Source organism: Gopherus evgoodei, chromosome 8, assembly GCF_007399415.2.
Source record: "Gopherus evgoodei ecotype Sinaloan lineage chromosome 8, rGopEvg1_v1.p, whole genome shotgun sequence".
Classification (NCBI taxonomy): Eukaryota; Metazoa; Chordata; order Testudines; family Testudinidae; genus Gopherus; species Gopherus evgoodei.
In genome coordinates, this window is record NC_044329.1 from 3,255,254 (window position 1) to 3,283,143 (window position 27,890).

At 47.5% G+C, this 27,890-nt stretch overlaps 2 protein-coding genes across 5 annotated transcripts in view; one reads left to right on the forward strand and one right to left on the reverse strand.

The window, feature by feature from the left end:
• ADAM19 (ADAM metallopeptidase domain 19) overlaps window positions 1-5,393 on the forward strand; it is a 56,051-nt gene extending 50,658 nt beyond the window's left edge. For all 3 annotated transcript variants that reach the window (XM_030573178.1, XM_030573179.1, XM_030573180.1), the window contains 2 exons: window positions 355-501; window positions 2,502-5,393. In XM_030573178.1, coding sequence (XP_030429038.1) covers window positions 355-501; window positions 2,502-2,549 — 195 coding nt within the window. In that variant the 3' untranslated portion in view covers window positions 2,550-5,393. The remainder of the gene's footprint in view (window positions 1-354; window positions 502-2,501) is intronic.
• Window positions 5,394-8,727: 3,334 nt separating this feature from the next.
• On the reverse strand, window positions 8,728-26,921 carry NIPAL4 (NIPA like domain containing 4). Of its 2 annotated transcripts, none has more exons than XM_030572748.1 (6): window positions 26,771-26,921; window positions 17,277-17,525; window positions 13,643-13,699; window positions 12,900-12,990; window positions 11,606-11,766; window positions 8,728-10,601 (listed from the first exon to the last, which is right to left on the reverse strand). In XM_030572748.1, the coding sequence occupies exons 1-6, from the start codon at window positions 26,805-26,807 to the stop codon at window positions 9,997-9,999; spliced, it is 1,200 nt and encodes a 399-aa protein (XP_030428608.1). In that variant the 5' UTR covers window positions 26,808-26,921; the 3' UTR covers window positions 8,728-9,996. The 2 variants fall into 2 exon arrangements, with proteins under 2 accessions (XP_030428608.1, XP_030428609.1); XM_030572749.1 differs by lacking the exon at window positions 26,771-26,921 and adding an exon at window positions 21,911-21,962 and having other exon boundaries at window positions 17,277-17,405.
• Between the last annotated feature and the right edge of the window lie 969 nt (window positions 26,922-27,890).

The window sequence follows — 27,890 nt, forward strand, 5'->3', positions numbered from 1 at the left end:
GTAATGAGGAGGGAGAAAAACTGGGTGCAGGGCAGGGTGGGCGAAACCACCTTTCGTGCTCTTTGCAGAGCTCCTAATCTGCAGCTGGCAAATGGCTGCTTTTGAGAGGGCCAGGATGCTGCCATGTGTGCCAAAGGTCTGTGTCAGGGCCGGCAGTGGGCTTGTGCTGATGCACTACATGGGATTCTAGGCTCTCAGTAACTGCAGTCATCCATGGAAACGGCACGGAAAAGGTTAAGTCATGAGCCATTGGCTCCAAACCATTCTTATGCTCTGAGGTTGGGGACCTCATAGGCTTGGCCATAGAGGCGCCCTTCCTGAATGGGAATTCAAAGCTCTTTGTTTCTTGCTTAGGATACTGCCAGACCCCGCCCACCACAGAAAGCTTTGCCGGCTAACCCTGTCCCTACTGGGCCCAGGACCGTGCCAATGATTAACACCACAACGCTACTGCCACCTGCTGCTGGAAGACACCCAGGACGACACCCACCACTGGCAGAGGTAGGGCTTGCTTACAGAATACAGCAGAGGACAGCAGCATGCTCTCGCCACCACAAAGCATAGCTGTTCCAGAGAGATAAAATCACCTGGCTATTAAAATACAAACACCACTAGTGCAGGGCAGTTAAAGGAAACGAGAAGATTTTATCACCAAGATATTTTCCTTTGCTGGTTTATTGTGGCTGGGTTGCTTATGAGTGCTGGGCTGCACGCACCTGTTTGTTCTTGTAGGGTTGGGGGCACTGATTTTAGTTCATTTCTCACTACGTATTTGTTGGGTTAAATGATTGAATGGATTCAATTCTCCAGGGATACCGAGGACAGTGGCTGTTTCAAAATAGTCTTTAATAGAAACAAAAAATCAGGCATGGGAATTGCTGAATACAGGCAATCCTGTGACTGGGTTATAGTCCACAGCAGTTGAGTTGCTTTTTAATGCTCTAGTTCCCATAGCATTTTCCAGAGATTAAATCTCTACGTTAATTAATCGTCTAGAGAAGGGCACGAGCAGCGACCTAGGTGTCAAAAGATGCCGATAACAGACAATTATTTATGTTGGTCAAGACTAGTGAGGCGCTGAGGAATTTCAAAGCCAACTCACTGGCCAGCATGATGGCAGATGAAATTAATGGTTGCTAAATACAGGACAATACACACGAGAAGGAAGAATTCTAGCTACTAAGACACCAGGTTGGTTTTTAAATAAGCTTTTTATCGCTCAAGGAAAAGACTTGATTTGTCACTGTAGATAGCTCAGAGAAAACTTCTGCTCATTGTACAGCGGCAGCCATGTTGGATATGTTAGGAATGGGCTAGAAAAAAATACTGACAATATTATGATGGCAGTGTATAATTATAAATTGATGGCAGGCCCTCATCCAGAAACCTGGGTTCCGTTCTGGGGTCCAGGGATGGGTGACGTAAAAGATTATTCAGAACGGCCTCTGAGGAGATATTCTGAAAGGAGAAGAATAAGCCAGGACATGACGTAGGTGTGTACAAAATAATGAAGGCTACAGAAAAAGTAATTCAGGCACTCCTATTTACCCTTTTGCATAAATTCAGAACAAGGGGGCCATCCAATGAAACTGAAAGGCAACCAATTTGGACCTGATCAGAGTAAACCTGCTTTAACACAACACATTGCTTGTGGAACTCATTGCCACAGGATTCTTAAAGAATTAGACATGTATATGACTACTGAAAACACCCACCATTATATTAGATTGGACAAAAATAAATTATAAGGGATATAAACTTTCCTGCTTCGGAGGAAATTCCAATCTTGTCACTCTTTATGTTAGGGTTCCATTGATAAAGAGTTGATAAACAATTAATAGGTGTTAACAAATGGTTAATCAATTTTTAGAGATTGATTGAGACCATGGCTTATAAGCAGCTACACCACTGTCCAGTGACTAACTTATAACTATCTGTAACACACATTTCTCATGTATGTCAACTGCAAGGAAAGGTTTACGTCATATGCAGTTGGCTGCAAACATTTCTTATGCCCTGAGGTTGGGGACCCTATAGGCTTGTCCATATAGATGCCTTTTCTGAATGTGAATTCAAAATTATTTGTTTTCTTGCTTAGAATACATTACTCATCTATGTAAAGTGCTTATAGTGTCTATTAATCATTGACTCAAGCTTATAAATGGAACTTTACTATAAAGTCTGAGCCCAGCCTCTAACTGCCTGGGGTTAGAAAGAAACTTTCCCTAGGGGTGGGTTACTCTAGAAGTGTCCATTATGGGGATTCTTGAGCCTTCCTGTGAAAAGTCTGGTATGGGCCACTGCCGGAGGCGGGATACAGGTCTGAACTGGCATGACGCTGCCAGGATTCCCATACGTTTCTTCCATCAGTTAGCTGGACTGAGACAGCCTGGCCTGCCACTCTGTGGTGTAAGCTGGATAGGAACAAGTGGGAAGCTTTTTCTGTTTCACAAATACTTATTTCAGTGTCTTTTTTTTTCATTGTTAACTCTGCACACCAGAATTCAACAGTGAAGCTAGCCAGAGGAGTGAACGCCTTGAAAAAATGATGGCCAGGCACTCTGTGCTGCAGGGCTGGGGTCATCCAGCCAAACAGGGATTCTTTCCATATCGACTTGGGATCTCACAAGGAACTGGATGTCTTTGTCACCAGGAAGCAGATACACAGGTCATGTACAGAGCTTGATCTCCTCTCCCTGGCCCCATGTTTCCCACCTGGCTCACTGGGCCACATCCGGCCCTGCACAAATGGATGTCGCTATCATGGAATCATAGAATATCAGGGTTGGAAGGGACCTGAGGAGGTATCTAGTCCAACCCACTGCTCAAAGCAGGACCAATCCCCAACTAAATCACAGTCCTACTGTAGGCAGATGCAACATCTAGTGACAACAATGGGAATTGCATCAGTATACACCAAGGCTGAATTTGGCCCACTGTGCCTTTGGCTTCCTGCAGTACAGGAGTTACTTGATTAAAATGGCAGAGACATATTATTGTGCAATTTATAATGCAGAAGGCGGGGCTGGGGAGAGAGAATGCTCCACATTTTAAAAAATGTGACCTCACCCACCTTGTGTCTCTAATATCCTGGGACGAACATGGCTTTACCTACACTCTATATTTCATCAGTAAGTTAGTGCTCTGGTGCTCAGTGATCTGAATTTGTCAGCTGCTGGACTTGACAGGCGGTGCTCTAAGGATCAAGCCACTCTGCTTCCCTCAGTCTGTCCAGAGCAGCCACAGCTGTGGGGGTGTCATTGCTACATAGCTATCAAAGTCTTCAGTCCGTTCTGTTTCCTTGGGCATTGACCGACTGGCCAGCAGCGGGGAAGGAAACAGTGGAAAATATGCCATGCTGAAGTAACCTGGGCTTGCTGATGATTTTGGGCTGGAACTTCCTCCCAGCCAGACCATCCCTAGCAAGACACTTTCCATCATGGCCAGTTGGTTGTATTGCATTAACTGCTTGGTTCCTCTGTCTTGTCTTGTAGATGTAAGTGTAAGATGTAGTGGCATTTCCAGCTTGGTTTATGTGCCCTTATCAGTGTCACTGGACTTAGACTAGGTACTACAGAAATACTCTCAAAGAAAATACAGGGTGAACAGTCAAATGGAGTTAAAATGAAGGCCGGGTGGTGGCACCTTCCTGCCATAATGTGGTACCCCAGCTGACCGGACCAGTACACTGTCTGTATGTAGCCCATCAGCCTCCATTCTGTGTTGAGCAATACAGAGCAACACTGGGTACTTGGTCACCAGACTAACAAGAAACGTTAACTTTAAAGCTCCCCAGTTAGGAGAGCAATGGAAGATTTATATGACATATGGTGCTTTTGCTGGACAGCTGATTGAAGCCAAACTCTCCTCTAAATGGACCTGGTGGAGGCGGTTGTCCTTGTGCACTTTAAACTGAAGGTCCTAATTCTAGGGCTTTAACATTGTGAATTTGTTGGGTTGTTTTTTTTTAACTGATTTGGGTTTCCACACATTTTATCTCAAGACTTTAGATTTGGAACATTTTGTTGCCCCATCAATTTTTCTGTTTTCCTTGAAATTACTTCATGTGTGAACATCAGCAATTCCGGAGCTAGAAACACAGAAACTGTCGTGTCCGACTTGTTATGAATAGAAGTCTTCAAGCCAAATAGTCCAGGCTGCACAGTGTAAGAAACCCTACGAATTTGCTGCAAAACCTGTTCTAGGGCTGTGATTCCATTATTGCTACCTGACCATGAAGAAACACCTCTGAGCATTCACATTAGGTTTGGCTGGCATCTAAAGATGGACCGAGCCATTTTTTCCAACATTAGCATTTCTATAAGTAGACAGGCACTTTGTTACCATCCAGCCGTCTATTCACTGCAATGGTTGTTTGGACCCTCTGTCGAGATTTTCATACTCCTTAAAAACCAACCAATAATGCCCCCCAAACGGGGCTGTAAGAGACTCTCGCTACCCTTGACATGCTTTTCTCCACACCTCCTCCTGATTACTGTCCACTGGCATCAGTGCTTCCATGCAAAGAAGCCATTTGCAGTTTGATAAAATCAAAGTATTTTTATAGGCCCTTCTTTAATTGGATAGTTTCCTTGCAAAGACCCTGCAAGAAGGGTGATAAGAAGGGCATCGCACCAGCAGCCAGTTATTTGTCAGAGGGTTTTTTATCTTCCAGTGATTGTGACAGCCACCTTAGCTGGCTTTTCACCACTCTCTTTATTGTTATGAATCATGTTTATTACGGCAATGCCAAGGCCCCAGCCCAGAGTGAGCCCCCACTGTGCAAGGAGTGGTAGACAGTCCCTGCCCCAAAGAACTTACAGACTAGATGGACACAGGGTGAGGGGAAAGGATGCATCATGCAGTTAGGCCTCAGTCCCTATCAGCACAAGATGCACATTTTCAACACAGCTCAACATCATATTAAAACCACACACAGCCTTGTTAATTCCTTCAGACAGCGACACCTCAGCTACAGCCTCCGGTTCTGATCCGGGCTCACTGAAATCCTTAGGCTACTTTCCACTGATTTCAATGGGTGGGAGATAGAGCCAGGGGATCACAACGCTCAGAAAACAACTGGACATGCCCTGAGGCCTGAAGGGAACCCTGCAGTTCTGGGATATTGTAAAGCCTCCAAAAGGGACCACTCAGTAAATCACGTAACACTTCCACGTGTGTGTGAGCTGAGTGAATGAAGGTGGGGAAGAAACTAAAATGTGATTAAAAAATATATATATATTGGGAGAACATATTCAAACTACGTGTCACTTTCTCTTTGGTCCATGTATTGTTTACAACAATGCTGTCTCTGCACCTATGCAAATACTTGAATAATGCAATTCATTGTGCCTTTTGCCTAGTTTCTATTTAATAAATTTGTTGTTAATTGTCATTGACGTGTTGCATGGGAGTGTTGCTGAGTCAATGCCAGACAGCGCAATCTCAGCCTGGTGACTGATACGCTCTTAAATAGGGACGTGCCCTGTTCAGAAGTGATGCGATTCCAGGAAAAAGGCCTTTTCTAAACGTTTAGGTAAGTTCAGGCACTGCAAAGACCCCAGTCGGTTGCAGACGTGAAGAAGAGCTCTGTCTAGCATGAAAGCTTCTCTCTCTTTCTCCAACAGACGTTAGTCCAACAAAAGATACTCCCTCACCCGCCTTGTCTCTCCAAAATTCAACCCACAAAGCAAAGCCATGGCTGTGAACTGAAACTGGAATTACATGGCAAGCAGAGCAGCAAGGAAAGTTTTTCTTTACCAGGAGAGGGAGCTGTTGCTCTGATCTCTTTGCCACGGTTCTATTTCTTGCTATGGTGCAGAAGCCGGCAGTATACCCACAAGCAGCACAGCAATAAATTTGCAACAAAGAACCACTCAGAAAGATTTCAGCTCAGCCCTTAAGCATTTGTATAAAACTCCTTTATTCTCCCTCTAAGTACAAATGTTATTGAAATGTCATTTAACGTGGGGGTTGCCTCCAGTTTAACATCAAAGCTGGTCACAGATACATGAATTCTGCTTCTTCCCAGTATGTATAAAACACGTTTATTAGGAACAAAGAGCCCAGGATCTTGCAGGCAGGGCCAGATGGTGTCTTGTATCACCTTGTGCTGAGGGACGCAAAGGACATAATGTGAGCTCTGGCAGCTCCCCGGCAGAGTCCGGAGGACACTGACTTTCACCATTCACAGCTGTGACTCAGTGGGTTGCTCCGATCTCCTGCCCCAGGACACTGCCACCCCACTTATTCAGCTGGCCACAAGTGGTGAGTGTTGAGCGTAGTGCTGATGTGCTGAGCTCATTAGCTGAACCTTCCACTCATAAAATAATGCTGGGGTTTTTCACTGGAAAAAGATGACTCTGTATCTATTAAATCTCCCCACATCTCCAACCCTTTAAAAAAACAGACACCAGAGGGATCCTAGCTCCATTTAAAGTCAACAGGGCTACGACCATTTCCCCCAGCTGCTGTTCTTCCCCTTTAACTCAGCACTTGGATGCCAGTACAGAGAGTGTCAACCTGTGCGCTGGGACCAGCCGTGTTCTTAAACCAGATCCAAAGAGAGCCGAGATGTTTTTCAGGGATCTACATGTGATTTCAGGAGACTGACATGAGCAATGTTCCACTGTAGGTGGAAGGAGATTACAATCATCTGAAGGCTCTGCTTACTCAGCACGCAGTGGTTCAGGATTAACTAAAGCTCACGTTGTGGGTTCAAAAGGTGGTGGAGGACTTAGCTTGTGGGGGTTGTGGCTGAGACACACTGTGGAACAGGGAGCTGTGTGGAGAAGAGTAAAAATCCAGAGGGAAGGTGAGCAGGGCATAGTGAAAACCCCACAGGCAGAGAGACTGAGCAAAGACGAGGTGCGGAAAGAAAAATGCTAATAAAAATAAATCTATACAGCCACAGATCGAGTATCCACTTATGCCAGCCCAGCTTCTAATGCACAGCCCACACTTCCCTTGGGGACAAAAGCATATGGGTTTCAATGAGGGGAAGAAAAGACTTGGAAACTAGCTTTGCAAATCCCCCAAACAGCCCACAATAGGTTCCCCAAACCTCAGCTTCGAAAACATTTGCCTATTTGGTTACTAATCTCATTTGCCAAAAAAGTCTTTAACATTTGCACCCCTTTGGTCTTCCAGGCTAAAGAAGCCCTTTCACTGACCAAGGAAAGGTACTAAGACTTGAAGAAGCCAGTGACAGCCAGTGATTCGCAGCTCTCCAAGGCCAATGTTACTCAGCTGCAGCTCCGCTGAGCTCAGTCATGATATACACTGGCTCATGCAAGGGCTGAATCAGGTCCAGTAACTTTACAGAAGGTGCTCAGCATCAATTAGAGCTAATGTGGAAAACACTCACATGAAAGCTAATTAACCTTGTGCTGCAGGAAACTACTCCCCCACAGCTCACAAACCCAAAAGTTGATGATATACTATACACATACACACACCCACTTTGCCAGAGCCATTTAAAAAAAAATTAATACGCTAAGGTGCAGATTGTGCCATTAGTACTCAAGCTGAATGGTCCCTTCCTGCAGGGGAAGTCCCATTGCAAAGTTACTACTCACCATAAACTGCCAGAATCTGGCCCTATAATTTAAGTGGCATCATTCACCTTTCTAGTGAACGCAGATCATTTCAAACACAGTCCTGGCACTGTTACAGCCCAGTGTTACCCAGCACAAAGCAATGTCCTAGTAGAACAACAGATCAACGCAGAGATGGGGCTTAAGCAAAACTTCACAGCCAACCCCTCAGAAAACGGGGGGTATTTCCAAGCTGAGCTGATTGAAATCTTGGCATTTGGCTAAGAGTTCCTCTCTGTAAAAGACTGAATCAACCCCTCACCGCCAGGGCCGAACCTCTCTGAACTACCAAGCTGAAGTCTGGAGCTGTCCAATGTGAAATCATTAGCTCAAGAGCAGCAGACCTGCATTCTCTCATACCTGCTGATCATTTAGGGCCCGGGATGTACATTCTACAGGCAAGCTTGAGCTCTGCCTCGTATGACTGCCACATTTGCATAGGCTATTAGCTCATTGTCACCAGCTGGCTCACCCTACAGGGCAGTCAGTGCCCCCTCCAGCTGCTCCTAACTGGCTGGGGACCAGGTGGTTCTGATTCATGACTGGGCCCAGCTGAGAGCAAGAGGGTTTGCACAAAAGGCAGCATATGCTCACTTGGAGGGAGGTTATGGCCTGGGGCTGGCCCTAATGGGAGAGGGTTGTAGGTGGGCCCCAGAGGATGCTGACTCATAGGTGGCTGGGCTTGGGGGTAGACTAGAGCTGCGACCCTAGCCTAGGGGAAGGGAGTCCAGGGGAAAAAGCCCTGAATGTTAGTGGCTTGGTAGGAATGGACTTCTAGGGAGAAGACCAGAGGAGGTAGTGCTCTGATGGAGAATGGGCAAGAACTCTGCAGAGCAAGGGAGAGGAGTGAAGAGTCTGTGGAAGTGTGAGCTCAGCAAGGGGCTGTGGGAAAGGCCAGAAATAGGCTGAGGCAGACAGTGGTCTAGGGAGGCAGCGAGCGCTGTGTGATGGAATTTGGCTGCTTTCTCTGAGCTCCTATAGCTGGGGGTGCTAGATGAGAGCCTGTTACACAAGGAAAGGATAGCACAGAGGTTTGAGCATTGGCCTGCTAAACCCAGGGTGGTGAGTTCAGTTCCTGAGGGGCTAATTAAGGGATCTGGGGATTGGTCCTGCTTTGAGCAGAGGGTTGGACTAGATGATTGTCCAACCCTGAGATTCTATGATACCACATCATCCAGCAATTTGGGGGTGGGGGGGCGTTCCAGCTGTGAGTCTACCCTTCTACATTCATGCACTCAGATAGATTAGCTTCTCTTGCAATCAGGTGCAGTGGCCGCTTTTACCACCTTAGAACAAACACTGCTTACTTCCCTGCCCTGCTAGGTCTATTCTGCATCAGGAGAGCTGCATAACTGAGCTCTAATCTTTCTCAGCATTCAGGGTGTTAGGACCTGAGGTTTTAGTTTCTCTCACTAAAGCGAGAGAAACTATGTTCAGAGCTGACCTGAACTTCCTCTTTAAGGATGTTTGGTTTAAGCCCCTCTCACATTCTGCACTAGGTCCTTCCTGTGGAATGCCCCATGCTACGCTGCTGTGGTTAAAATCATCAGAGGTCATAAAGTCATGTTGCATAATTACCCGACAATTTATTAGGTACAAAATCTGTTTGGCTGCCCTTTGGTAGGATGACAACAGAAACAAAGGATCCCTTACTTGCCTGTCTAAAGATTTACTTGCCCAGGATGAGGGTGTGTCCTGGCTTTTAAAAAGAGGGGGTTGGTGGGTCAGAGGAGGGCGTTTTCCAGGAGTGGGCCTTTTACCATGGAACTTGCTCTGACAAGCCAATGGCATGCTGAAAACCCATCTTTTCCCCCAGGCTTTCGGGGATTGGAAGGGGTTGTCAGATGTCAGGACCTGCTGTTGCTATCCGCCTGGGTAAGCTGCCCAGGGGGTTGCAAGGGCAGAATATTCACTGGGGGGTCTTCCCGTTCTCTTTGCTGTTGCTATGTATTTTAAATTTTGCAGAAATACCTAAAGCTCTTGGGATGGGGCTGTAAAGAAATCAAAACCCACTAATCAGTCAGTCAGTGGAGGTCAGTTTGAAGTAAGCATATCAGCTGGAGTTCTGCTTAGGAAAATTGTGTGCAGCTCATGCACTAGAAACTGACAATGTTGAGAGACCAGCTGTCAGTAAGGATCCCAGAGTAGAATTTTGCTCCAAGCTTGTCATATTTCAAGGGAGTTGCCACTTTCAGCAGCTATTCATGTTGCTGTCTTCTGGGTGAACACAAAATCTGCCCCTTCCTCATGTTATGACATCAGGCCTGCTCCAGAGCCCACTGGAAGATTTCATTTGACTCTAGTAGCGTTAGGTCAGCCCCATGATTAATTTTACTTTCTGTGCTTTTGCTTTAAAATTGCTCGGTAACATTTTAGCCTGCTCAGAGCAGCATCCACTGCTTTAGCTGTAGATCATGAATACTTTGGGTTTATCATCAGCAACCATGCCAGAATTGTGCACTTCTATCAGAATGTTCTTGTCATCCTTGATTGCTGGTGCCTGGCCGCTGTTGTGAAGAACATGTGGTAGGTTCCCCAAATTTATATCCATGTCTTTGAAGGCATGGAGTAAAAACACTCCCAAAATAATGGTGAGGAAGCCACAAACTGTCCCAATAATGTCCACCACTGACATGGCAACCCACTCCTTAAAGAGGATGATAGACGTAGTGATGACTATGGTGGTGAATAACACGTAGTAGATGGGAAATACCAAGGAGGTGTTGAAAATGTCTAGAGCTTTGTTGAGATAGTTGATCTGAGTGGTGACAGAAGCCACCAATGTGAGGATGAGGATCCAGGTCAGCGGGTTCTGCAGGACAGGCTGGTCAGCAAAGAAGCCCTTGATGGCAATCCCCAGTCCTTTGACGGAAGACACTGAGAAGGCACCAATCACGGAGCAGATGGTGAGGTAGATGAGAATGTTGCGCTGCCCATAGCGGGGTGCGAGGAAGATGATCAGAATCAGGCAGACTACTAAGAGGATGGCAGCGTAAGCGAGGAAACCTTTGAGAGGCAAGAAGTGACAACATGAAATCCACTGGCACAGTCAGGCTATAACCCCAGCATGCGTTACTTGGGATACACCAGAGAGATCAAACACCAGCCCACAGCTGGTCATAAGCAACATAACCCAGAGTAAGGCAATAACACACCGGACATAGGCAGGAATGCAGTTTGAAAAAACCCAAAGGGCCAGATCTTCAAACTGGTGCAAAACATTGTAGCTCCACTAAACTGCATGAAGCTATGTGGATTTCCACCAGCTACAGATTTGGGACCAAAGAGTCCCCAGTCACCTGTTATGCAAGCCCAGTCAAAGGCCTTAGACAAATACCTGTCGGGAGTTCATTTTACCACTTTATGAATGAGCTCGCTGCCCATGGAAAGTTCGAATCAGATGGCAACGTGTAGGGCCACGTCAGCACATGGGTCCATGGGCGTAAAGGAGGAGGGGATTTGGCTGACTGTGGGAAACAGCTGGGCTGCCTCCGCATTGCAGCTTGGCCACCTTAATGCTGACCTGCTCCACTCCAGGTATTCACATCCTGAGCACCTTGGAAGCTGACACTGCAAATGGTTTGGGGTGGGAAAAAGCTCCTAGTACAAATTCAGCCCAGATATGGCTGCCCCTCAGAGAAGGGCAGCAATAGACTCAGGCTCCTAGATGCACCAGTCATACAAATAACAACTGCAAACCCAACTGCAAGATTATGATTCTCTAAAACCTGCACAGCTGGCTCCCAAGCGCTGATTACAAAAACAAACAAGCGCACGCACTCTCCAGGATTCTAGAGCCACTGTCTAAAACACTAGAATGCACAACAGGGGTACTGCAGGGAAACCGGTTATAGGGGTGCACCACAGAGTCTTTTAAATCCATCAGCTAGACTCTGGAGGCGTGGTCCCTAACTAAAGCAAAACTCCTGGACATGACCTTCTAGTTGATACTCGTGTATTTTCCTCTAAATGGCCCCATCTTTGAGCTGGCTGAACTGCCTGGTCCTTACCGGGCTCCTTCAGTTTTGAAGTCATTTCAGCCAGCGTGGTGACCTCTTCTTCTTCTGGGGCGTGTATCACTATCACCGTGCTCCCCACAATGCTCAGCATGCAGCCTAGCTTTCCCAGCAGGTTCAGCCGCTCTCCGAGCAGATAGGAAGATAGGATGGCACTGTGCGGGTCAGACAAATAAAATATGTTACTACCCCCAAATCGTCTAAGGGAGAACTGCAAGGGTTAAACAAAAGGCAGATTAAAAGGTTACATGTAAAATACATTAATGGCTTCACTTTTATTAAGGACGAGGAAGAAATACTTCTCTCTGTTGTGTGGGTGTAAATCTAGAGTAACTCTGCTGAATTAAGTGGGGTTATTCCGGATTCACACCAGAGTTACTAACAGCAGAGTCTGGACTGTGTGACTCCTAAAATTCACAACTCAAGTAGAAATAAAATTAAGGTCTTGAAATGAAAATGCTTATAGGTGGGGAGAGATCACTGTGTCTCCAGAGGAACTAATCATGTGGCCAGTTCCATTCATGCTCATTTGGGTAACATGAAGGTCCTAGCACTCAGAGAAAGGGGTTTGAGGACCAAAGAAACTAACACTCCATTAATTATTGAGTTATTAAACTTTAGAAACTCTTTGAAGGGACAGGGAAACCCAACAACAGAAAGTCTAGTCACGTTCCAACTACTCCTTGCACAGTGGGGGCTCATTCTGGAGGCAGTTCCCGCACTGTACTGGTGCTAAATCTCCCATTTTTATTGTGAATCTTGCAGTAAATTGGTGTCTTTTTGAAAAAATAGCCCTAGCTCCTGGAGTCATGTGAAAGTCGGAGACTCCCAGTTTTCATTAAAAGGAAAGTATGTTTCTAGCTCTCTGGCAGGAGAGAAAAGTACAAAAATGTGATCCCATTGCACCCTAAAAGTTCAAAAGTCAGACTCCAAATCAAGAGAACCCAAAATGGATGATTTTGTGAAAAGTTCTCATGATTTTTGGCATTTAGGGTTGGCAATACGATCCACTGCTAAAAATGTTCTGGTACCAGCGCTGCAGCTGGGTGAACAGAACAAGAAGGAAGAGACACTGGACTATTGCTCACACCAACATGCATTGTTCCCATATGTTATTTAATCCAACAGTCAATGTGCTTTGTGCAACATCCCACGCTGAGGAGAGCATCCACCTATTTGTCTATTTTGTAGCAATCGCCAAGAGGTTTTTCTTCTTGCAGCGCAAATCATGTTTGTGCCATGGAAAAAATGGGGGTTGAATATAAAAATAGAGAGACCTAGAAATCACCTTATGAGCACGCTCAGGGCGCCAAGGGGGGTGACGATCGTTGCAGGTGCAAATGCATAGGCAGCAAAGTTGGCAGCTTCCCCTCCACCCACTGAGCAAACAAGAGAAAAACAAACAGCCAACAAGTGAGTTACACACGTATTTCATTAAGGTCATTGTGCATTTTCAGAGCGATAAGGGTTGAGCTGGGGAAGGAGCCCGAATCTTGCTGGGGGTTTCCACGCCACATGGAAACTGAGCCAGGGCATCTTGGGTAAAAAGAACCCCAGTGAGAACTATTACCAAGGAGGGAGCTCCACACAAGGGGATCTGCAGGAAGTTGTGCATCCTGGATTCTGTTACCAAGCAGGGGGATGGAGGTGCTACTACCCCCTCCTGAATATCTACCTACTGATGTAGACGTGCCCTTTCATGACCTGGGTAGTCCAGCAGGCTTTGTCCGGTGCCTGGTATGCTGACAGACTAGCCACCCTTCCTGGTATAACCGGGGCTTTTCATACTCTTGGCCAGGAAAACCGAGCGAACTAGTTCTGCAAGCAATCCAGACGGGCTGCGACGTGACGGGCACAGCATGCTGGTTCTGCTCTATTTATCTATCTGCAAGCGGTGGAGAATCCGTCCCTCCACTGAACAAACTTCTGAACCACTGGAGAAACTGGCTAAAATAATAGCTTGGTTATGCCTCCATTTTCTAAACCTTGTGAGGGCTATAAATGCATGGGAATGTGAATAGCTCCACTTACTGGTAAGCAGTCCAGCCCACCACAGCCAGTCCTTAAGGTAGCCATGACCTCCGTCTCCTGGGAAAGCAAAGCACAGATATTTAGGGACTACGAGAAAAATAACCCACAGCCACAAGAACTAGCAGATACCGAGCTAGGGAGGGGCTGTTTCAAATGACTATTAAAACAACCTAGAAGGAGAGGAGACAATAAACAAATCAGTCAAATCCTACACGGCAACCAGAGACTGAGAAGGCTATTAGTGGAAGGTGGTATTTACAGCCTGGACGGGCAGCATAAATACAATAGAAAATAGCTATTTAATCCCATTGGGCAACACTATCCTCCAGCTAGGGCTAAACACTGAAAGCTCTGTGATGAGTTTGCACCATCTTTGCTGAGCGCCCTTGACCACTAACAGCCAGGGTCATTGTTTCTGTTTTTCAGGGAACTGCTAGAAGGGTCCCAGCATCAACTCGAAGAATCTCAGGGTTGGAAGGGACCTCAGGAGGTCATCTAGTCCAACCCCCTGCTCAAAGCAGGACCAATCCCCAGACAGATTTTTTTCCCAGTTCCCTAAATGGCCCCCTCAAGGACTGAGCAGGTAACCCTGGATTTAGCAGACTAATGCTCAAACCACTGAGCTATAAATCCTTGGCTAGGGCTCAGCTGTGGGACTGAAACCTGAAAGGGAGATCGTGAGGGGAAGCAACAAAGGATAAAGCTGATGGGGAAACAAACGCGTTGCTGGCATCATGGGTGGCAGTGATAGCTAGAGCATAGGGCACTAAACTGCTCAGGACGTCCCAAGCTCTGCTGCTGATGGCCTGGGTGACGTTGGGCATGTTGCTTTCTCTCTCTTGGCCTCTGTTTCCCCTCCCACTCTTCATCGTGTCTACTTGGGCAGGGTTTCTGTCCTCATATGTTTGTACAGTACCTAGCACACAGGCGTCCTGATCTCAGTTGGGGCCTCTGGGCGCTACTGGAATTCAAATAAATAGTAATATCGTCCCGACTTAATGCAAAAAGGGAGTTTCATGACTCTGCATTTCCGATGCAGAATTATTTATGGCATAAAAAAAAAATGAGAGGGTGGAAAATGTGTCTCTAAAAAGGGAGCGTTCAGAGGCTCAAGCAGGGGCGGGATGTGGAAATCTGAAGTTCGTCCACATCAGGAGCCTGAGCCTGTTCCCATTAAAATCAAAGCAAAAACTCCAATTGATTTTAGTGGGAGTAGGATAGGGCCAGTTTTCAGTGACCCTGGCGGAGCAGGTACTGCCACGTAACAGCACAAATGACAGGGAATGTTGACGTAGGCAGCAGCAGAAGGCCGTGCTCAGATACCAGCTAATGAGCCTGGAATAAATGCCTAGATGGGAAGATGAGATGGCTAAAAGGAAAGCCTGAGCCAGCAGTGGATAAAGAACACTTGGGAAACTATCGCTAGAGTTGAAACATTTAAAGCTCCTCGATAAATGCGACAGGGAGGAGGTTACACATCGGTTCCCTTAGAAATCCCTGCTTTCTCTGGCTCAAAACTTCCTCAGAAATTCTTCTTTCAGTCTGAAATTTTCCATGCTTGAACTCAGCTCCACAATGAATCACTCTGGAAAATCCTGTGAGCACTATGGAGTTAGCTCAGCTTTGGGATGGGGAGGGGGAAGCTGGGGAAATACTTTTGTTAACGTTAAATTTCTGAGATTTCTTTGGACAGATAATTCAAAAAAGTTGAAGTGTTGCATATGGCCAATCCTCAGCAAGGGCCAGTCACCATGGGGGTGGATCTGTACCATTTTAACGATTCGAGGCCCAGACTGGCATTCAGGCGCTCTGGGTTATAGTCCCAGCTTTGCCCCTGGCCTGCTGGGCGACCTTAGTCAAGTCACCTCACTGCTCTGTGCCTCAGTTTTTCCATCTGTAAAACAGGGACAATAATACTGACCTCCTTTGTAAAGCTCTTTGAGATCAACTGATGAAAAATGTTATCTAGGAGCTAGGTGCTGTGGTTTGTAGTTACACAATGAGGTTGGCTGCAGGTGCGGTTCAAAACGTCTATTAAGACTTATGTCTGTGACACCAGAGCAATGGGCTAAACTTCACTGTGCAACTCAACAGTGGGCAGAACTGGGGGATAAGACTCTACCCCGCCTCCAAATTCCACCTATTGTGGCACACAAACACACCCACCACATTTACCTTGCATCTGTACACATGGCTGGTCAGCCAACAGACATGCACACACCAGTGCAACCCCACTGCACACATGTGCTCCAACAACCACAAGCTGAACTTCCACAAAGCCCACTCAGACTCCACCTCCACATGCTGCTCTAATGTGATGCAATATACACACACTCCCCTTGCTCAAGCACCTACTGCATAATCGCAGCCTAGCACATACCGTCCCCCTTGTGCAATACAATCCCACACAGGCATGCCTCAGCCAGAGCCTGCATTCAGCACCACCCCCTTGCCCCAACAGGCACGACACATTCACATGCTCTCACAGAGATCCCTCTTGCTCCAGCTCTGGTCGTGCCCCCTAGGCCATGTTATCAGAACAGACGCACTCTGTCAGCAAGAAGGCATGGTTTGCACTCTGCTCATTAAGGACAATGCACATGTGTGAAGGAGTGGAAGTAAAGCCTTGCAGTATCACTTATCCTCACCTTGCAAAACAGTGGGGATCAAGGTCAGCAATACCATTAGGGGCCAGCCCACTCAGTAATAAGCCCTGCCCTGTTCTATGTCATCTGAGAAGTCATAGTCAGTGTAACCTCATGGTGCTAGCGGTAGGATACCTGAGACACCAACTGAAGAACACTGAGGATCTGATCATCATTACCTCTAATTTGGATGGGCACCATCCAAGGTGCTTTTCTCCCTGTGAAGTAAAGCCACCTGGACCATTCTTAGGGCATTAGAACTGCTTTGGTTCTGAGGTGCTGGGTGCAGGTGCATCAAAAAGAGAACTTCTCAGAGACAGCAAAGACAATGACAGCGGCCCTCACTTGCTGCATCATGTCTGAGATTAGATTGTAACCTCTCCAGCACAAAGACCATATTGTTCTGTAGAGTTCTCAGCATGTTTTAGTTACTGGATTATTAATAAATAAATAACACAGATGGGGAATTATTTATATGTAGTTTAACATTAAGTTAATATTTACTTGGTGGAAGAGGGAAAGTTTATACACACATTCTGGGCTCTGCAAATGAATTTGTCATTTTGCATTAATAAGATGTCATTCTCCAGTGCAGAAAAAACACACAGGGTCTTGTCCTGTCCCAGTGAATTCAATGGAAAACTTCTCCATTGACTTCAATACAAGCAGGATTTGATTCGTGGAGAATTGAATTGTGCAATCCCATTTGAGTAAATTGATCCATTCTGCATGGGTGAAATTCTCCTCTGGGCAAAGGGCCAGCCCCAGAGCTATGAACCAGCTGAGTCCCACATCCAGTTTTATTTTCATGGAGAAGAGTCCCTGACGGATGAAAAGTTCCCCCACTCTTCAGATGCAAACACACATACCAACAGCAAATCTCCCGAGGCATTTCCCCCGGCCTCATTACTTACGGGAGTGTGGACAATGCGTCTGATTCTGGGAGCAGAAACCCCGTCTTCCCCACCATCCCCCCGGAATCACCATACCTGCTCTGGTGCTCCCTTTGTCCACCAGCCGCAGCAGCCCTTTCTTCTTGAGAATGATACTGCTGCCGATGAGGAAACTGGAGAAGATGGCAAGGGCCAAGCCAATGTAGAATCCATATTTGCTTTCTACTTGTGTTGCCCAGCTGCTGTGCAAAGTGAGATTCTTATGGACAGAGGTGGTCAGGATGCCATCACCGATCACCTGGCATACGACCCGCCGAGAAGAGCAAGAAACATTAACCAAAGAACCTGTGAGGACAATGAACACAGAAAACAAATGTGAAACATTAGTGAGAATATCACAGGTCTGTCACTGACTCCTTAGACAGCCTTGACAAAAATGATTTAAGGCCAGATTCTGGCACCCTTATGCACTCTAGTTCATGAACAGTCCCCCTGAAGTCATGGTGTTACTGAATATGATCAAAGTTACAGAATCTCTCTACCTAAGGTGCCCCCCCAATACTGTAGTATGTGAGCACCCCAAAATCTTTAGCATGTTTATCCTCATAACACCCCTGGGAGCCAGATAAATCCTATTATTGTCATGAGACTGAGGCAGAGAGAGACTAAGAAGTAGCTTCACAAAGTATTTAGGGTTTTCCTATATGAATGGAAGTTGGGAGCTGAAAGACCTGGGCCTACATGACTTGCTCAAGGCCACGCAGGAAGTCTGTGGCGGAGCAGGGAACTGACCCCAGATCAAGGTTCAAACCAACAACAAAACCAAGTAGCAAAGGAAAAGCTCATTGTTTAATGTACAAAACCCTCAAGAAGGGGGCAATTACATGCCATGAGTTTGTGGCTGGATGCCTTGGCTAGGCATCAGTGGCACTGGGACACTAGGCTTTAAGCTGCATCTGTACTACAGCTGGAAACCCCTGGCATGCTTAGCTGGCAAGTTTCCAGCTAGCGTGGCTGGACACAGCAGCTTTTTCCCAGCATGGCTCTAGAATCCTAGAAGGGACCTCAATGGGTCATCTAGTCCAGCTGCCTGCACTGAGGTAAACCTAGACCAGCCCTGAGAGGTGTTCGTCCAACTGTTCTTAACTATCTCCAGGGACGGGTTCCATAACCCCCTTTGGTAACCTATTGCCGTGCTTAACTCTCCTTAGAGTTAGAAAGAGTTTCCTAATAGCTAACCTGAATTACTCTTGCTGCATCATAAGCCCATTGCTCCTTGTCCTTCCTTCAATGGACATGAAGAGCAATTGATCCCTGTCCTCTTGATAACAGCCCTTAGCATATTTGAAGACTGTTATAAGCTCCACCCTCTGTCTCCTTTTCTCAAGACTAAGGATGCCCAACTGTTTTAGCCTTTCCCCATAGGTCAGGTTTTCTAAACCTTTTATCATTTTTGTTGCTGTCCTCTGGGCTCCCACACTTGTCCACATGTTTCTTAAAATGTGGCATCCAAAACTGGACACAGTATTCCAGCTAAGACCTGACCAGTGCTGAGCAGAGCAGGACAATTACCTCCCATGTTGTACATATGATACTCCTGTTAATATGCCCCCCTGCATCAAATTTTTTTGCTCATATTCAATTTGTTACCCACTATATCCCCTAGATCCTCTTCCGCAGTACCACTGCCTAGCCAGTTATCCCTGATTTCATAGTTGTGCATTTGCTTTTTCCTTCCTAAGTGTAGTAGTTTGCACTTGTCTTTATTGCAGTTCATCTTGTTGATGTCAGACCAATCGTCCAATTTGTCATAGCCAGTTTGAATTCTAATCCTGTCCTCCAAAAGTGCTTACAACCCTCCCAGCTCGGTGCCACCCATGACTTTTATAAGCATATTATTTACTCCATTAGCCAAGTCATTAATGGAAATGTTGACTAGTAGCAGACCCAAGACGAACCCCAATAGATACACCTTCCCAGTTTGACAGTGAATCATGGATAACTACTCTTTGAGGATAATCTTTCAACCAGTTGTACACGCACCATCTAGAAATTTCATTTAGACCACATTTTCCTAGTTGACTTATGAGAACTCATGTGAGACTGCATCACAAGCCTTATTAAAATCAAGTTATATCACACCTACTGCTTCCCCACAATCCACTAGGCCAGAAACACTGTCAAAGAAGGAAATGATCCTGACTCGTTCCTGACAAATCCATGTTGGCTATTCCTTATAATCCTGCTATCCGCAAGGTGCTTACAAATTGATTGTTTAATAATTTGTTCCAGTATCTTTCCAGGTATCAAATTTAGACTCACCAGCGTAATTCCCTAGGTTCTCTTTGTACCCCTTTTCAAGATCAGTACTATGACTGCCCTTCTCCAGTTCTCTGGGACCTCACCCATCCTCCAAATGGCTCTGAGAAAATACCCGAAGGTGAACTTCATCAAACCCTGATGACTTGAACACACCTAATTCATCTAACTATTCTGTAATCTGTTCTGGCTTGTGTTCCTTCACTCATGTGTGTCATTTGTGTTGGTCTTTCCACACCTATGCACTGAACAGCCATGTTTGTATCTTGTCTCTCGAATACCCTGGGACCAATACAGCTACCACAACACTACGTGTTTTGTATCAACACACTAGGAAAACTTGGGCTCAGCAGCTGGGACCGGGAGCTGTAGTTTGTGGGTCCTTTTCATACAGTGACCTGCGCTCCGGGACATCCTCCCACCTGGCTATAAATGGGTGACATGAAGGAGCGCTGGGAAGAGGGTGAGCTTTATTTCCTGGCTCCTGTCACATGACATTGGTCATGGCCGCTGAAAGTTAATATCGCTGTCACACAGCAGGGGTCACAGTATCCTTCTCAGATACTATGTGAGTCCCGCATGTTATCAGTGATGTTCCCTTGTCAGCTGAAGTCCTTCAACTGAGACTCTGAAGTAATTTCCCCTTTCTCCACCACAAGCAGAAATAACAATTTGACTCCCACTCTTTATTCACAGAGTCACAAACAGTCCTTGCTCTCCAGATATACTAACAGCCCTGGAGGCTAAGGGAGAGTCTATCTCAGCACAATCACGTTGCTACTATAGGGCCATCAGAATCTAAGGTGTTATTTGTTTCCGTCAGGAACTGACTTCAGCAAATGCAGAACAAATACAGGGCAGCCGAGAGAAGGGATTTACTACATGACAGGTGAAGATCATTGGCTATCTAGAACAAGGATAGTAATTGGAAGGAAAACCTTTATTGAATAAAACACTTCTCTAAAGTGTGGAGAGAAGCATTCAAAAGCATTTGCCAGGTTGGAATGACTCACCAGCACCAAGATGGGGGGTGGGGAGGGGAATGAAATGAACATGGAAAAAATATTGACACTTTCCCTATTTGAGAATGAATATTGACTTTCAAGTTAACTTCTATTTATGGCCCCTCAGTACAGCATGTGAGGCTGGGCACCAGGAAGCTCCCTGAGAAAGAAGAAGGGCATGGCTCCCAGCTCAGAGTGGCAGATCTGTTTACTGAATTCTGAAACAGCCATGACTCAAACACGGTTTGTGTAGCCCTGTCGGTCCCAGGATATTAGCAAGGCAGGATGGGTGAAGTAATGGCTTTTATTGCACCAACTTCTGTTGGTGAGAGAGACACGATTTCGAGCTTACATAGAGCTCTTCTTCAGGTCAGTCAGGTTACACAAAAGAATTGTTCTCTTGGTAGGATTGTCATCTGTCTAGTATGGAGTAGGCAACCTAAGGCACACATGCCGAAGGCGGCACGTGAGCTGATTTTCAGTGGCACTCACATTGCCTGAGTCCTGGCCACCAGTCCAGGGGGCTCTGCATTTTAATTTAATTTTAAATGAAGCTTCTTAAACATTTTAAAAACCTTATTTACTTTACATACAATAGTTTAGTTATATACCATAGACTTATTGAAAGAGACCTTCTAAAAACGTACTACTGGCATGCGAAACCTTAACTTAGAGTGACTAAATGAAGACTTGGCACAGCACTGCTGAAAGTTTGCCAACCCCTGGTCTAGTACCAGAAGGAGATATTGTGTAAGGGTGAAACCTTGTCTTTCTCCCCAGCAGAAGTTGGTCCAATAAAAGCTATTACCTCACCCACCTTGTCTCTCTAATATCCTGGGACAACCATGGCTACGCCAACAAAATGAATTTTAATTTTTGCAGATTTTCAGTTTGCAGAAAATGTCAAGAATCTGCCTTTTCATCTCCATTTGCGGGGGTCGCAAAAAAATTTGAAATCGTGACATTTTCCATGGAGCAGGAAATCTGCTTCCTGACCAGCACTAGTTATCAAGGTCCCTTGACACAAAACTTGCTGTAGAGCTGAGGATTCATAGATTTAAAGGTCAAATGGGACCATTATGGTTATTTAATTTGCCTTCCTGCATAATACAGGTCAGAGCCTCTCCACCCAGTAATTTCTGCATCAAGCCTGATAACGTGTGGCTGAATGAGAGCATATCGTCTAGAAAGACATCCAACCCTTGTTGATGTAGAGACTCCAATGCCACCCTGCCTGTTCAGGCCACCTCTGTCAGCTAGTCCATCACTCATCACTTCCAGAACCACATTTCTACCTAATGTGGTAATTTTGCTTTTCTATGGAATTAGAGGAGAGCTTTTCGTCAGGCGCTCCCAAATGGCCTGACTCCTATAGGAGCAGATAGTTAAGTTAAAGGTTAGAATAGCAACCTCTCACAAAGCTTCCTTCTCTGCTGCACATTGTCTGTGGTATGATCATTGGGAATAAAGACCAAGCAATTACGGAGTTGATCAGAAGCTGGGAATGGGCGACAGGGGATGGATCACTTGATAATTCCCTGTTCTGTTCATTTCCTCTAGGGCACCTGGCATTGGCCACTGTCGGAAGACAGGACACTGGGCTAGATGGATCACTGGTCTGGCCCAGTATGTCCGTTCTTATGTCAGGTTACACAAAATGAATATTCTCTTGGTCAGATTGTCATTTGTTTTCTCAGCCACCCATAAGGCAGCATCCAACACTTGGAGCCACATCATATGCCAATAACTTCAGGCAAAACCTGGGCAAAATCTCCTCCAGAGAAGATGCTAACATCAGAGTACTGCAGCATATGACAAGGATGCTGGGCCTCTTTCCTGTGCCCCTTTGCCCTGTAGAAGCACACTCTATCACATCTGAGAACCTAGAAGGTATGGGGGCAGATCCTCAGATCCTTGTCAGAGCCCCCTTGATTCAACAGAGTTCTGGCAAATGACACTAGCTGAGCATCTGCTACATGATTATTCTGAAGTTAGGTCAAAGGAGGAGTCCCTTAGTGGGATGATACCGAGACTCCCTGAAAACACAAATTAAAACATTAGCAAGGTTGACTCAACCCTTCATCCTTCCTAATTCTTTTGATTGCCAGGCATTTATATACTCAGATACCACAGTGATGGGCACAGCATTAACACCTAGATAAATTTACTGGATGTGTGTCTCCTTCGGCTGGGACCTTGAAAACAGAGGTCCTGATTCATCACTGCATATGCTGTGGTGACTCCGTAATGGTGAATCTGGCCCAGAGGCTCTGTCTGGCAAATGATCCCCTGGCACTTTTTCTAGGAGTACAGATTTGTCCTTGACCAAAATTTCCACTTCCCATCCCCACTGTTGTGCAGTGTCCTGGGCACCACCTGGCTGGAGAAAGCATGTGAAGTTGGAAAGTATTCAGATCCTGCAGGAGGAAATTGGGGCTATCAATGTGATTCATTATCAGGCGGCATGAAAATAGATAAGAATCAAGTGCTTCTGTGTAATGCACCACTAAAAATCAGCATCTGCATCAAAGCTGTATCAATGGGTGTGGGTGGGAAAATTGTTGAGCTTCTTTTTCTGGTTCTCCCACTGCTGCCACATCCAAGACATTGCTCCTAGCTACCCTTAGCTCTGTGTAGGTACTGAACTAAAAAAAATACAGAGACAGATGAGGGAAGAAAATGCCCAGATGGAACTGCACAGAAGAGTGCTCCACCACTAGGGAGCAGACCGTCTCTGAGCAACAAAATAGCTGAGCGAAATTTTAAAAGAATATACTGCGTGTATCAGAATTATGAGCTGCTAGATCATTGCCTCAGTCTTAGCAATGGGAAGAGGGACTCGCCATGTGGATTTTGCCCAGCCAAGAAATTCTTTGTCGCTGGTTGGACATGGACGCTCATGTCACACATTCCCCCTCCTCCCCTTCCTAGACCCTGTGAGGAATTCACAAAAAACAAGTTGGTACAGTCTGAGGCTGCTGTACCGTTGTGCAGTCTCTCCTCTCCTCACCGTGTGGGTGTTTCTGCAGGAGGGATTGCCTTGTGCTCAAATGATCCAGTGGAAAATTCCCTGACTGTGGACTTCTCTCCCAAAGGACCTGGTGGAAGCTCCATCACTAGTTGTTTTCTTTTTTTTCTAGGCTGTGTAAAATGCTCCCATATATACTGTAGGGAACAATCCTCCATAAGGCAGGGGATGGGTTAAATGGTCTACAGAGTCTTTTCTATCTTGGATTAGTAAAATTTAGAAGAAGAAACCCCCCAGCTGCTTTGTAAGTCATAGAATCATAGAACACCAGAGTTGGAAGGGACCTCAGGAGGTATCTAGTCCAACCCCTTGCTCAAAGCAGGACCAATCCCCAATTAAATCCCAATTCCCAAACTAAATGTGCAGTCCCTGCAAATGCTGTAATGCACAGGTAACATAGTGCTAAGTCACTCTCATTTCTTCTGCTATAGAACAGGCTTTGTGAGACTTAGAACAAAAACGAAGAGTCTGGTGGCACCTTAAAGACTAACAGATTTATTTGGGCATAAGCTTCCGTGGGTAAAAAAACCAGTTCTTCAGATGCACTGCAGAACAAAAGTGACTGCTAACTCCCCTGGATGCACAATGTCCTCATGTGACAAAGCTTTCACCTCTCCCAAAGAGAGCAAATAAAATCAGCCCCCTCCAATGCAAAGCAGAGCCAGGATCAAACCTGAGAGGTAGCAAGCCAGAGGTCTACTTGCTGATTGATTAGCTCTGCTTTGTTACATTCTATTATTCAGCCTTCCAGGCAGCAAAAGGAATTGCATGCCTCTGTAGTGGGCGTGGGGGGAGGTATCTCCAAAGATAAATTCTCTTCCCTTAGAATTTCAGGTTGGGATACACAAGAATCACCTGAACTTCAAATAGGGCCCAGATGTTGATACTTACATCCCCAGACATGGAAATACACCAGTCAGTAAGGCACACGGACAAGCGACTGTGGCTTACCCGAAGGGAGTGAGGTTTCCTATTCTTTTCACTGGTTATTTCTAGAAGTTAAAAAGGCAGATTCTCAGCTGAGGTCAGTTGTCATGACTCCATTGCCTTCAACAGAGCTGGGGCCAATTCCACCAGCTGCGGCTCTGCCCCATGAGGATTAAAAGGAACGTAGATACACACGCACATTTTCACAGCCAGAGCTATCACACACGTGCTTTAAGGGTGTGATCCAAAAGCCCACTGGAGTCAATGGAACACTTCCTGTTGACCTTCATTGGCAGTAGGCCCAAACAGCTGCCTGCAGTCCAGATTATCATTCCAATGTGAATGCCAGATGCTTTACACTTCACACCTTTCGGCATCACGGGGCAGCCCACCAGGCCTAGCCTAGGAGTGCACATCTCCAGGGCTCTGCGTGGGAGGGAGAGCGCCCTGAGGGACCCCCTGTTCCAGCCTCCCCCAGAACAGGGGCTGGATCTAGCACTTCTCGGAACTTTAAAAAAAAAAAGTTTCACCTTGGAAAGAACAAGCTACAGAATCACAGAACTGTGGGGCAGGATGGGGCCTCCAGAGCGCTCACAACCCCCAGGCTGAGGCAGGACCAAGTCAGCCTAGGCCGACCAACCAGTTCCTCCAATGAGGGGCATTCCACACCCTCCCTTGGAGCCTGTGGATGTCCCCTCAGTTTTTAGGAACACGTTGGACAAAGTTGTCTGTCTGGAGGGGGGACCTGGAAGGGAAACCAGTCCTGCACTGGCCAGTCCTTTACCACCTGCTTCCCCTGACACTCTCCCCCCTTGCTCCTGCCCAGTGCCCTGCATGCATTATGGGAGGTAGCCCAGCCTCAGCGATGAGTGACACCCAGTCCAGCCCTATGGGGGGATCTCTGCTACGCCGTCCCCAGATCAGCACAAACACCTGCCCAGCTCCCCCTCCTGCAGTGCGGTCCCCTCGCCTCCTGGAGCCCCCCTGCTCACATGCACCCTGCATTTCCCTCTAGCCAGAGGAACCCACCAGCCCCACCCCCAACTCTTGTTCCAGGCCCTGGCTCCAGTGCTACCCACCATGGGAGCAGTGCCTGGGGCAGGGCTGACTTGGGGGGCAGCCCCAGCCATTGCCCCAATTCCCTGGGGTCCCAGCATGGGCCCTGGCACCGTCTCCTTTCCAACCCTGAAGTTGGTGAGAAATCAGGGGCCAGCGGCCTGGCTCGGGAGCCCTGGGACACAAAGCCTAGTTCTGTGGGGGTGCAAAGGTGTGTGGCTCCCCAGTCTCCGTCACCTCCCAGCCCCCTCCAAAACCCCCTGCATACTCCAACCCTATCCTACCCCCCTTTGAAACCTATCCCAGTCCTCAGCCTCACTCACCCCTCTCTGGAACCCCCCAACTCTGCCCCCATCATACCCCCAATCCCATCCCCACCCCAGTCCCACTCATCCCCCTCCAAAACCCCCCAACTCTGCCCCCTTCCAACCACATCATACCCCAACCCCATCCCACCCCCCTTTGGAACCCATCTCAGTCCTCAGCCCCACTCACCCCCTGGCCCCCTCCAACTCTATCCCCATTCTGACCTGACACCTCTTCCAATCCTACTGTCCCCACCTCCCTATCCCACTCCCATTCACCCCCCAGCCTCCTCTGGAACCCCCCAACTCTGCTCCCTTCCGACCCCATCATACCCCCAATCCCACCTCCCTATCCCACTCCCACTCACCCCCCAGCCTCCTCTGGAACCCCCCAACTCTGCTCCCTTCCGACCCCATCATACCCCCAATCCCACCTCCCTATCCCACTCCCACTCACCCCCAAGCCTCCTCTGGAACCCCCCAACTCTGCTCCCTTCCGACCCCATCATACCCCCAATCCCACCTCCACTCACCCCCCAGCCTCCTCTGGAACCCCCCAACTCTGCTCCCTTCCGACCCCATCATACCCCCAATCCCACCTCCCTATCCCACTCCCACTCACCCCCCAGCCTCCTCTGGAACCCCCCAACTCTGCTCCCTTCCGACCCCATCATACCCCCAATCCCACCTCCATCCCAGTCCTCAGCCCCACTCATCCCCCCAGACCCCCGCCAGCTCTACCGCCTGCCAACCCCATCATACCTCAACCCCGTCCCCCCCCTCCAACCCCCATCCCAGTCCTCAGCCGCACTCACCCCCCCGGACCCCTCCAGACCCCCCCAGCTCTACCCCCTTCCGATCCTACTGTCCCAGCTCAGCCCCAGCCCCCGCTCCTCACCCCAGACTTCAGTCCCGTCCCGCCCCCTGTCGCCCCCATGCCCCGACACCCACCGTTCGCACAGCTGCTGTTCCCCCACAGCGACTCCATGGGCTCGGATCCGGATCGCAGGCAGCGGCGTGTGTCCCGTCCCCCGGGCCGATGCCTCCCGCAGCTCGGCTGCTGCTGCCGCCTCTGGCCCTCCTGCGAGAGCGGCACCTCGGACCTCGCCCTGCCTCTGCTGAGCTGGAAAGCTGCTCCTGGCTCGGCTGGGTGTGCACCTGCTCCAGCCGGATACTCCACTGACTCAGGCTTCCCCTCCTCCTGGCTCATCACCCTGCAGCCTCTCACGCAGGGACTCAGCCCCCTGCCTGACCTAAGGCCCAGTCCCCCAGCACTCAGCAGGGCGGAGGGGGTGATCTCTGCTTCATGCAGAAAAAAGGGATCAAACAAACTTCCAGGTCTGAATGCTGCAAGCGAGGGTGTGTGTGTGGGGGGTGTACGTGTGTGTGCCCCTCACACAGCTGGGTGGGTGTAAGCGATGCTCTGAACATGCACCCAAGTAATCATGCAAACCCAGCAGGGGTGTGTGCACCTCTGGTACTGAGTGTGCACAAAAAAACTGTGTGAGCGTGAGCCCAATTCCCCGACGTGCCCATGCAAACGCTGCTGGAAAAGGTGGCCTGGTAGGTTTTGTAAGTGTCCTTTGCACCTTTGCTCACATTGGACTCTCGCTGTGAAGCATTCTGGGGGTGTGCTGGCTACATGGGATGCCAGGTTAAAAAAAAAAAAAGACTGTCCCAGCAAAATTAGGGATGGCTGAACTGCCTTTCTATCAGATTTGAAATGTCTGTGTTCCCCTCCATAGCTCGGCCCTTGGCCCTGAAGAGATGCAAGGTCCTGGAGTACTTCAGGAGACAGGGATTTCTCCTTGGGGCTTTGTTTTTCTCTTTGTGCTGCTTGGGGCTAGCAGGGAGACCTTGCACTTACTGCCGTTAAATACAAGGGCCACATAGGTCGTCTGTTAGTACAGGGGCTAGCTAGCCAGCATGGTTCAAGGAGAGCATAGCTGAATATCATCTGACCAATCTGGCCGTAATATTAAATCAACCCAATAAATGGCTTACAGGCTAGCATGCAGGACCTTGTATTTACAGAGAGAGCCGTGTACCATGGAGCCGAAATTAAAAGCAA

Bases quoted from the DNA above. Each gene is read 5' to 3' on its own strand.
- NIPAL4 (XM_030572748.1), bottom strand. From the start codon at position 26,807: ATGGAGTCGCTGTGGGGGAACAGCAGCTGTGCGAACG. The intron at 13,700-17,276 runs GTATGGTGATTC...TTGCTTTCCCAG, and splicing joins CAAAGGGAGCACCAGAGCAG to GAGACGGAGGTCATGGCTAC. The intron at 11,767-12,899 runs GTGATTTCTAGG...TGACCCGCACAG, and splicing joins GCCCTGAGCGTGCTCATAAG to TGCCATCCTATCTTCCTATC.